This window comes from Helianthus annuus, chromosome 6, assembly GCF_002127325.2.
Source record: "Helianthus annuus cultivar XRQ/B chromosome 6, HanXRQr2.0-SUNRISE, whole genome shotgun sequence".
Lineage (NCBI taxonomy): Eukaryota > Viridiplantae > Streptophyta > Magnoliopsida > Asterales > Asteraceae > Helianthus > Helianthus annuus.
In genome coordinates this window covers 84,249,954-84,261,504 of record NC_035438.2, presented here as the reverse complement: position 1 = coordinate 84,261,504, position 11,551 = coordinate 84,249,954, and the positions used below count along the sequence as shown (strand labels likewise).

The window sequence follows — 11,551 nt, the reverse complement described above, 5'->3', positions numbered from 1 at the left end:
AATAGTGGCGTAGCCCCACGGTGGGCGCCAACTTGTTGATGCAACAAATAACAGACCAAGGATGGTAGCTGGGTCGGTTAGGCAAAAGGGTTCAACTTTGCCTAACGCAGGTCGTGGGGTCCCCCCACGTTTGCAAGACGTGGAGAGAGATTCACTAGTTTGATTTTGTAATTTGCTGAAGATCCTCCTCTGAAATGTGTTCAGATTCGGATGAATTAGCAAAAGGAATATGTGTGTTGATTGTGAGAGAAAGTATCTTGCGAGAAGCAAGTACTCGTGATGTATGACCAGGGATTTCGAGAAATCAGGGCTGGCCTGGAATGTCCTCTCCTCAGTTAATGAAGTGTCAAATTTATAGGAGAAGACATCTCCCGAAGGGGAATGTGTTTGACTAGTGACCATGCTTGCAGTGGGGGGTTTTGCCCTTTTTGGGGGTTGAAGGCTTTGACCTGCGGGTAAAAGAATGTGCTCTGTGGCTCCATGTTGCTTTTGCGGCTGGTGAGTTGGTGAAGTGATTCGGAGATGTGACCATTTACTGTTCTCATATTGCTTTACTTCACCTCCTCAGCTTTTCAACCTTTGAACCGTTTAACCCTTTGGGCATTCATGTATTTTAGTCATTTTATTTAGTCTTGGACTACCCCCGTCATCATTTGGCAATGATGTTGATTCAATGCTTTGTTAATCCATTTTATCACAAAACCATAAATACTTACACATATGCAAGTTAATTTAGGGGCTGTTTATAAACTTTTTAATAGTTAAGTGTTGAACCAGTAAGATGTCTGGACCATTAAATGCTGAACCAATAAGAGGTCTGAATTCTTAAGAGTCAGTATAATTCTTAACCGTTCAGAGTCAAATGTCTGACCAATTCATATTAGAGGTTTTAACCATTCAGACTTACTATAATGCTTAACCATTCAGAGGCAAATGTCTGAATCATTCAGCCATCTGCTTGCGAAACAAACAGTCTTACCCACTAAGTGCTGAACCAGTAAGAGTTTTGAACTATTAAGAGACTCATTAAAAGGTAAACAAACAACCCCTTAATCAAATACATATTAACAACCAACCCCTTTTATCTATAGACATGGAAGCCAACAACAAAATGCACAAACCATAAAAGGATGCTGACAAATTAATAAGACCGAGATCAACAAAAACTCACCTGCTGTAACACTAGAAAATCTAATCTTTTGTAATCATGTCATCATTTGTTAGCATATCAACCTCTAATCTTCTGTAATCATACATGTAGAAACCTTAATCTTTTGTAACTATGGTATAATTCAAGATATGTTGCAGCTTACATACACGTGTTAACTAAGTTCAAGCTGCCATAACGCGCGAAGTATTTAATTGGTTTTTATTTAAAATGTGAATTAGCTGTGAGGAATTTGGAGCAAGGGCTATACTATTTTGTTAGATTGATTACAATAATTCAAAATACATATTGGTCGATAGTAGTCCATACTAACAAGGTGATCAATGATACTTCTAACATTAGTTTTTGTTGCAAAGAAAAATCATACTGTAACGAAAAAAGTAACTTCCATCTAAAGGATGATGGAAGATGAAGTTGTAACCCCGTTTTCAGTGTACTCTGTGACATGGCCTCGTATGACGCCTTCTTAAATGTGTCGTCGACTCGTCGTTATAATCATTCACATAATATAGAATGCAATCTTTTTCTTCTTCCTCCTGGCTTCTCACATATGTCCTCTTGATTGTCACAGGAAGGACAAAAAAATCATAATCTTCTTCTTCACGAATGAATTAAATTGTTTACTTGAGATATCAAATTTTAAAAAGGACTCGAATTATGTGCTAATGTCTTACATCATTTTGACGTTGGCTAGTCATTTATTTATCTTTGAAAATTTATTATGAAAAATTAAAAAAAAATAGATGAATACTAAAGAAAATGAAAATATAGGTAGAACATTGAAGAGGTATGGTCCCAATTCCCTGCCTACATGGCAGGGACCACACCACTTTTTGTGCACAACAAGGCATCCATGTCACCAGAGCCTTCTAGAAGCTTCCAGAAGACACCTAGGCGGTTCACAGCTGGCACCAAAGATGCTTTGCCCAACATAAAGGACAACACGTGTCACCATTGACAGAAGGCCACATAAGCGAATACAAGGACGCCACGTGTACCACTACACCCTTCGCGACAGAGCAGACCAAGAGGATATTCCCCTTGGTCGGACAGCTGGCGCGCACCCACAGCTGGCATAGCTGCTTCCTCCTTCTTCACCCTCCGGCTATAAATAGGACCCTTCATCATTCAGGTTGAGGATCTTGGCTCTCTTTACTCACTCTATACACACACTGTTTTATTCATCTCAGAGCAGTACTTATTCTCACGCCGGAGCCTGGTTAAGAGGGAAAACCCCCTTCTCCCTCTTAACGAGACTAACGGTGTTTACTGTTTGCAGATCTCAGGCCTTTGATACGAGCAAGAGAAGAGGTTGAACCCCATAAGTGAAACGACCCTCTTGGTTATCCTTGTGTTAACCATTGTTTCAACATTGGCGCCATCCGCTTTTTGCAAGATCACTCTCACCTCTTTTTCTCTTCTAGAAAACACTCGTGAAAATGGCAGACCAGAATCATTCACACCCCGCTGACGGAGAAATCTCTTCCTTCGAACTCGTTTCGGACACGGCACACGTCCAACGAGGTCAAAGGAACGAGACCATCCAAGAAGGTCAGCTAAACAACGAGTTTCCATCCATTTTTGGAAGTGCGTCCAGGGCTGCTAGCCAAACCACAACTGGACCCATTTTCCAAACACCAGCAAGAATCATTACTCAAACCACAAACGGAGCTGCTCTCCAACCTCCAACGGGGATATTACACCAAACACCACCGCCGATGCAGACTGTAAGCCATGGACCAGGCCCTTCTGTGTCATCGGAACAAGCACAACTCAACTATTCCGCACTCTTAGGGCTACCCGAAGGAAAAACTCTGGCTTCCTGGTATGCCGAACAGATGGCGTCTATAAACCTCGTTTATACGCAGCTCAGCGCACAACAAGCCTTGCTCCAAGCACAGGCTAACCACTCAGCATTCGTAACTCCACAACCAAGGTCTCTGAGCACACACACGGCTCAGCAGACAAACGCGTGGAACTTACGACCAGAAAGAGAACCAGTGCAACAGGTCAGAAGACCCAGCATACAAGACACGCGCGATACTTATGCTGAAACAGAAAGCAACTTCGTCCAAACTTCCAATATACAACGAAGGCCGATCCAAACCCGTTTGGGCGCACGCAACATGAATACAGAATGGGAAGAGGAGGAAGACGACCCAACTTACAAGGCAGAATCCACAGTGTTCAGCAGACTTCCTCCAGAAAACGAGGCATACAAACCAACCAAGCGCGCGGGGTACAACCCCAAAGCAGAGCATGATTACACCTTGAGCTATCGTCCTGAGGACATGGCTGAAAATTCAAAATTCATTCCAGAAATCGCGTGCGCGGCCATCGACAAAACGAAGTTACCACACAACGTGGGTAAATACAATGGGTTGACGGACCCAGATGATCACCTCCAGGTGTTTAAAGGTGCAGGAGCAACAGGCGGATGGAACTTACCAACATGGTGCCACCTGTTTGCTCGGACATTCGTTGGCGCGGCGCGCATTTGGTTCGACAACTTACCGGCTGGCAAAATCAAATCATGGGTCGATTTCCGAGAAAAATTCCTGGCACACTTCTCTCAGCAGCGAAGACAAGCCAGAGATCCGGGTGACTGTCTGAACATATGGAGAAAAGACTATGAAAGTGTAGAAGATTTCATTACAAGGTATAACAAAGAATGTCTAGAGATCGGAGACATACCAGAGAAAATGATGCGTGCACACTTCATGCGAGCGGTCAAGTGTGACGATCTGGTTAAAAGAATCAAAGGGCGAGATGGAGGACCCAAAGACTGGGAAACCTTCATTGAAGCGGCCAAGACCATTGCGCAGACAGACAGGCAACTGACCGGTGACGATCACCGTCAGCGTGCACACAACCACAACGATCGAAACAACAGAAGGGGCAGAAATCAACCCTGGAGGGCTTCTGGGAACAGAGAAAGAAGCCCCCCACGGGATGACGCACGCCATACGATCAATCAGATAGCCCATCGAAAAGAAGTAAAGCGCGAAAACAGAGAAAAACAGTGGACTCCACTAACCAAAACACCTTCTGAAGTTTTGGCCACAGAGAACCATCAGTTCAAACCACCCTTGCAGATGCGCAACAAAAGGGGTCAGGACCCAAATCTCTTCTGTGAATTCCACAAAGATACGGGCCACTTGACCGATGATTGCTTTAGCTTAAAGCAAGAAATCGAAAGAGCTCTAAGAGACGGAAAACTCGGTCACTTAGTCAAAGGAGGAAAGCGCGATTACCGCCAGATACAACGAATAGATGAAGGTCCAGACAACAAGAAGCTCAGAAAGCTAGAAACCCATATGGTGCAAGGAGGTCCACGGCGACCAAGAAAAAACTACAACAAACGCGCGCAGGATGATTCATGGCGCGAGAAGCAAGTAGTGTTCCCAGTTGTCAGGGGAGGTCAAGAGAAAAGCGGCCAATAGTCATTCCAGGGGTTATCGGCCACTACCAAACAGATTACATCTTTATTGATCCCGGAAGCACCACAGACATCATATATGAACAGTGCTTCAATCAATTCGACCAAGAGGATAAGGCGCGCCTAGAACCAGTCGATTACCCACTAACTGGATTCTGCAATGAGGCCGTCTTTCCCCTAGGACAAATATCTTTCCCAGTATTGCTTTCTGATGGGAGAAATTCAAGAACCGAAGAAGTCACATTCATGGTGCTACCGGCACATTCAAGACATGACATCCTCTTAGGACGAGAATCCCAAGGAGATTTCAGCATGATCTGTTCCGCACCACATTCTGCCATAGGCTTTCCAACCGAAACAGGCATTGCGTTGATATACGCAAGCAAGGAAGTGCTAGCAACAGACGAAATCAGGCCGGCAAAAGCAAGCAAGCCCGCACCGCGCAAAGAGGCAGAAAAATGGGTATTGAATAGCGCGTACCCAGAACAAACAGTCACTCTGGGACCCGCAATGTCTGATCTAACGCGTGCGGCGCTAAAGAAATTACTGCATGACAACATGGACGTGTTCGCCTGGACACCGGCTGATATGGTTGGTGTTCCACGGCATATAGCAGAACACCGTCTAAATGTCTCCGAAGATGCCAAGCCAGTGGTGCACGCCAAACGCCACCTAGGCGATATAAAACATGATGCAATGAAAGAACAAGTGTTGGAACTGCTAAACGCGGGAATCATCAGGGAAGTTCGGTACCAAACGTGGGTAGCAAGCCCAGTAATGGTAAAGAAACCGAATGGTAGTTGGAGAATGTGCGTTGACTACAAGGATCTGAACAAAGCATGTCCCCGTGACTGCTATGCTTTACCAGACATAGACGAGAAAATAGATTCTTTAGCAACGTTCCGGTGGAAATGTTTTCTGGATTGCTACAAAGGATACCATCAGGTCCAGATGGCTGTTCAAGACGAAGATAAAACCGCATTCCGCACGCCAACGGGGCTATACTGCTACACCAAAATGCCGTTCGGTTTAAAGAATGCAGGTGCCACGTACCAACGGTTGATGAACGAAACATTCAGTGACGCCATCGGTAATACATCGAAGTATACATGGACGATCTGGTGATCATGAGCAAGGAAGAGAGCGCAATGCTGGCAAACATTCAGAAGACCTTCAACACGCTGCGCAGCGTGAGCATCAAACTGAATCCAGCAAAGTGCTCATTCGGAATGGAGGAAGGAAAGTTTTTGGGCTTCATAGTCACTAAAGATGGTTTTAAGGTGAACCCAGAAAAGGTCCAGGCCATAGAGAGGATGCCTTCACCAGCAAACGTGAAAGACATGCAAAAGCTCGCAGGACGATTGGCAGCACTCAATCGATTCCTAGCCAACCACGCAGCAAAATCCTTCCCATTCATCAAGACCTTACGCAACTGCATGAAGAAAAACCAATTCCAATGGACTCCGGAAGCAGAAAATGTGTTCCGCGAGATGAAAGACTGTCTCATCAAGCTGCCAACTCTAACCGCACCAAACAAAGGAGAGCCTTTGGTCTTGTACCTCTCAGCTTCCGACAAGGCCGTCGGAACCGTATTGCTGGTCGATCGACAAGGTGTCCAAACACCTGTGTACTACGTGTCCAGAACCTTAACCGATCCAGAAACCAGATACGCAATCATGGAAAAGCTTGTCCTTGCACTAATTCACGCGTCAAGAAGGCTGCGCCGATATTTCGCCAATCACGTCATCCACGTGTTAACAAATTACAATATTGGGAATATCCTAGCAAGGCCGGAAATATCAGGAAGGTTGGCCAAATGGGCGATAGAGCTAGGGGACACAACGTAGTCTTCAGACCACGACCGTCGATAAAAGGCCAAGTTTTGGCAGACTTCATGACGGAAGTCCCGGATGACAAAGACAGAGAGTGTAAGGCGATGGAGAAAGCGGAGAAAAAACAAACCGAAGAGCCATGGCTGCTGTATACAGACGGTGCATCCAACGAAGATGGGGCAGGCGCGGGGCTACGGCTAGTAAGCCCTGACAAAAACGAGTTCACCTACGCCATACGCCTAGACTTCAAGAGCACAAATAACGAAGCAGAGTACGAAGCCTTTCTGGCCGGCTTGCGTTTGGCAATTAAAATGGGAGTCCGACACATTGAGGCACATGTGGACTCCATGTTAGTAGCAGGCCAAATCAATGGTCAATACGAAGCCAAGGGCGACATAATGGCACTCTATCTCACCCAAGCAAAGACGTTGCTGCAAACCTTCTATTCTTACAAGGTGCACCACATAAACCGCAGTGAAAACAAGCCGGTAGACGCCCTAAGCAAGCTTGCGTCAACAAGCTTCCAGCACCTAGCTAAAGACATGCGTATAGAAGTTTTAAGCAACCCATCTGTCCCACTCCGAGAAGTCAGCGTCATCCAAACAGGAACCACGTCCTGGATGACACCCATAATCATGTACTTACAGTCCGGGATACTTCCAGAAAATAAAGCTGAGGCGCGGAAAATCCAGTATAAATCAGAACATTATCAGATGGCGGACGGGATATTGTACCGAAAGTCATATCTCGGCCCGCTGCTAAGATGTGTTGACGCCGACGACGCAAATTATCTGATCCGGGAAGTACATGAAGGCATCTGCGACATCCACGCCGGGCCGCGCATGGTAGTGGCAAAAGTAATGAACGCCGGTTACTATTGGCCCGGAATGCACCTCGATGCCGTGAAGGAATTAAGAAAATGCAGCGGCTGCCAACGGCATGCACCAAAAACCATGCGTCCAAAAAACGAGTTGGTGCCAGTAACAACCGCATGGCCCTTTCAACAATGGGGCATAGACATGGTGGGCCCTTTCCCAGAAGCTCCGGGGGCAGTCAAGTTCATCATCGTCGCGGTCGACTACTTCACCAAGTGGGTGGAAGCAAAAGCACTTGCGTCAACCACATCGGCAGTCGTTAAACGATTCATCTGGGAACAAATCATATGCCGTTTCGGCCTGCCACTCCGAATCATCACCGACAATGGTACAAACTTTGCAGCAGATGATCTCGAACGATGGTTCAAGGAACTAAACATTGAACATACCTTCTCGTCGGTCGCACATCCGCAAGGGAATGATCAAGTTGAAGCAGTCAACAAGAGCATCGTTGATGGCATCAAAGCAAGACTCGGTGAAAAAAGACGAGGATGGGTCGACGAGCTACCAAGCATATTATGGGCCCATAGAACAATGCCCAAGACAAGCAATGGAGAAACACCGTTCAGCTTGGTCTATGGGTCCGAGGCTGTGATTCCAGCAGAAATCGGGCTTCCATCTCCGAGAATGCTCTCCATGAATCTGATCAATAACGAAGAAGAAAGGAGGATCGACCTGGACCTCCTAGAAGAACGGAGAGAGATGGCCGCAATCAATGAAGCCAAATACAAGACAAAGCTTGAAAAATATTACAACTCCCGAGTCCGGATCTGCACCTTCAACCCAGGCGATTATGTCTTAAGGGACAATGAAGCGTCCAACGCAGAAAAACCGGGAAAACTGGCTCCCAAATGGGAAGGCCCGTACATCATTGATGAGGTCCTCGGCAAGGGGGCATACAAGCTACGCACCATGAACGACAAAGAGGTTCCACCAACCTGGAATGCCCAACAGTTACGAAAATGCTACATATAAACATGTAATCGTATAGGGCGAATCGCCGACACATTTACCTAATACAAGAAGTGTTTGGCTATCTTTACTTCATGCAAAATTTTTGTCACAACTGCATTTATTACTTCGGGCGTACACGAAAACATCAATGGCTCGACCATAGGAAACGTTGTAGACCTCCAAGGCTCGTCACAACCAAGTGCACAGCCGGGTCGAAAACACAACCAAAGCCTACAAAACGCCAAAAAACATAACTTCGTGCCCACATAAACACGAAAATATCGATAGCAAGGCAACTAAACATTGTAATGCTCCCAAGGCTGTGATCCCAGCTGAGCTCACACAACAACCTGCAACTCGATCACTTCGTATGTCACATGCAAGCGCGCATACTTAAACGACAGAATAAAAACGTTGTAGTAACACAACATCACCTGTCAGCGCCATCATTCATTCGTGACACCTAATCAAAGTAATTAAAACATGCACATATTATGACGATTTCAAAATTTGCATAACCATAATCAAAGTAACAACACATCTGTCAAATACATAACACCACATGTAAGAAATTTCAAATTGTCTCAAAAACAACCATTACAAGCCCATTTCAGGGCCACACATGGCACGCAGGCCGGAAACAACCTATCACGCATGGCTGGAGCCAGCACCTCCAGCAGCATCATCGCCATCTTCTCCCAAGGCCTTTTTCAATAAAGCCACCCCATTCGCCTTGTGAGCCAACTTCCCAGAGGCCCGAACAACAGCTAAATCAAGCGTCGAGAACTCTTTTCGCTTCGCAGCATAAGTAGCATCACAATCCTCTTTATACAGCTCGAAGTGAAAATCCTTCTCATTGTTCACCGCCGCAAGTTTACCTTCAGCATACCCAAACTTGCGTCCACTATTATACCCTGCCCTACCCAGTTCAAACATATAGCGCGCAAGTTCATCAGAATGTAAGATACGATCAGCAAGCTGCATGAGAACGAGACCAAATAAGAACAAGAATATGCAAACACAAAAACAAAATGAGGAAACCAAAAACATTACCAAAGGAACGCCGCGGGAAAGCAACCACCTACTATCAGCTGAGGCCTCCTCAGCAAGAAGCTCAGAAGCACGACACTCAGCCGCCTTCTCATCAAGAAGGCGCTGAACAGTTTCACACTCCGCACCCTTCTCCTGCGCAAGAAGCTCCAGCTTATCGATCCGCGCAACGTATTCTTTTTCTTTCTTCTCCGCAGCAAGACGCGCCTGATGAGCCTCATCCGCAAGGGCCGTCTTCTCACCAGACAGCCGCACAATAGCATCACGCTGCGACTGCATCTCCGCGTTCGTACGAGCACATGCCGACTCCCAATCCTTTTGTTTTTGCTCGTTCAACTGTTTCTGCTCTTCGAGTTTCCGCTCAGCATCAGCAACCCGCCATTGCAAACCTTTTCGCTCTGTGTTAAATTTTTCTCTCTCTTCAAAAAACGCCTTCTTAGCCTCTTCAAACTCCAGAGTTTCTTCTCCCATAGATCGCCATTCGCGAAGAATCTCCTGAGAAGTGGCAAAGAAGTTAACCCCAGCCCTAACATGATCATCTAAAAGGGCAAAGCGGCTGCGGTTTTTCTGAAACATTCTCTCTGCAGGCGGAAGAGACAAAGAGAAAAACTCATGACAATTCTTCAAATCTTCCATGCGAGAACCCTGAGTCAGGCTCCAGCGGGGAACGTGAGGCATATCATCACAAGCTGGATTGCCCCATGAATCATCAGGAATATGTTCAAAGTACGAGTCCCGCACGGTGCCAGATGTGGCCCCACCCCCACCAGGAGGACGTTTTGTGTAAATGGTTTGTTGCGGAGTAGTCTCACTAGACTCCATCTCCACTTCAACACCTTTACCCTTATCAACTCCAGCAACATCACCTCCGGCACCGTCGCCTCCACCAACATCACCACCAGCAGCGTCACCTCCCTCAAATATACCTTCAAACCCTTCCCCGCCCTTCACAGTTACATCAACATCATCTCGAGGAGGGGTCAAGCCAACAGTCCTCGAAGGAGGAGAGGTAGGTGGAGTAATCTGAGAAATATCCACCGGCCGCGGCTTCTTGCTAGTCTTAGATTCTGCCATAAGACAACAATTAAAGAGCAATCCCAAGAAAGATACAACAAACATACAATGAAAGAAAAATTACCAGGAAGAGGAGCAGAGGCAGCCCATATCTCCTCCAACAAGTTCCCTCGACCCCCACTAAACACGCCCAAATCAATCTCAGACTCTGAGGGCGCTGGGGGGACCTCTTTTTGAAGCTTTGCCTTCTTGGCAGCAAAAACAGCAGCAGCCTGCTCATCAAGGCGTCGTTTGTGATCCTCGAGAGCTTTCTTCTTCATATGCTCAGTCAAAGTGGCCTTATCGTCAGGATCCGACCCCTGACGCACCTCCCCAGGGCCTAGGCCAGACAATGTATCAGACACTACCACATAATCTAGATAAGGAGGAGTAGAAGGTTGCTTACGAGAAGATCCAGCAGCTCCGCCCTCCTTCTTCTCTTCCCTTCTTCCAGATTTCTCAGTCCTTGCCTTTTTCCTCGTCTCCAACTGGGCAGACGGATCAATAGATGCCTCCGCATCGTCATCATCCTCAGCAAACCCATGTACCGGCTCAGCAACACCACCGGGCGCGGTACCTGCACGCGCGGAATGAGATATTAGATCTTCAACATCCCGGTCAGAACTTCCACTAGAAAGGATGACGACTTCCTCTCGACCAGAGTCGACAAAGTCATCCCCGTCATCCTCACCAAGAACTTCATTCGCGTATCTGCTCAAACTAGCATCGGTAGGATGCAGAAAACGGTCTCGTATTTGCTCCAACCACGTTGGATTCCCATCAGCCTGAATAGCTTCAACCATGGCACCCGCTGATTTAGGGTCCAAGGCATTCAACAAACTATAACCAACTGCAAAATGGAAACAAAAATAAGGACACATAGTAAGCATAAAGGGAAATAATCAAGCGATAAGACATGAAAGAACAATACATTTGCCCTTATGGCTATACGCTGGCTGACCCAGTGGATGTTTAGGAACCCACAGCAAACTCATCCCTGCACCAACTAAAGCCATCTCATCCAGTTGAGAAATAGCAGTCGGCTTCGCAGTTATCTTCTTAAACCAGTCTTGATCGCCATAGTTGGGAAGAACATCCACCTTAGGGACCCCTTGATCCACTTGCCGATATGACATATCCGCCGGAATCACACCCCGACGAATGTAAAAGAACTTCTGCT

General features: G+C 46.5%; 1 protein-coding gene across 1 annotated transcript; it reads left to right on the top strand.

Annotated features, from left to right (window-relative positions):
- The first annotated feature begins 5,195 nt into the window (after positions 1 to 5,195).
- On the top strand, positions 5,196 to 8,230 carry LOC110944901. The gene is made up of 3 exons (XM_035974198.1): positions 5,196 to 5,710; positions 6,393 to 7,887; positions 8,141 to 8,230. Exons 1-3 carry the CDS (start codon positions 5,196 to 5,198, stop codon positions 8,228 to 8,230), a joined length of 2,100 nt encoding a protein of 699 aa, XP_035830091.1.
- The last annotated feature ends 3,321 nt before the right edge of the window (positions 8,231 to 11,551 follow it).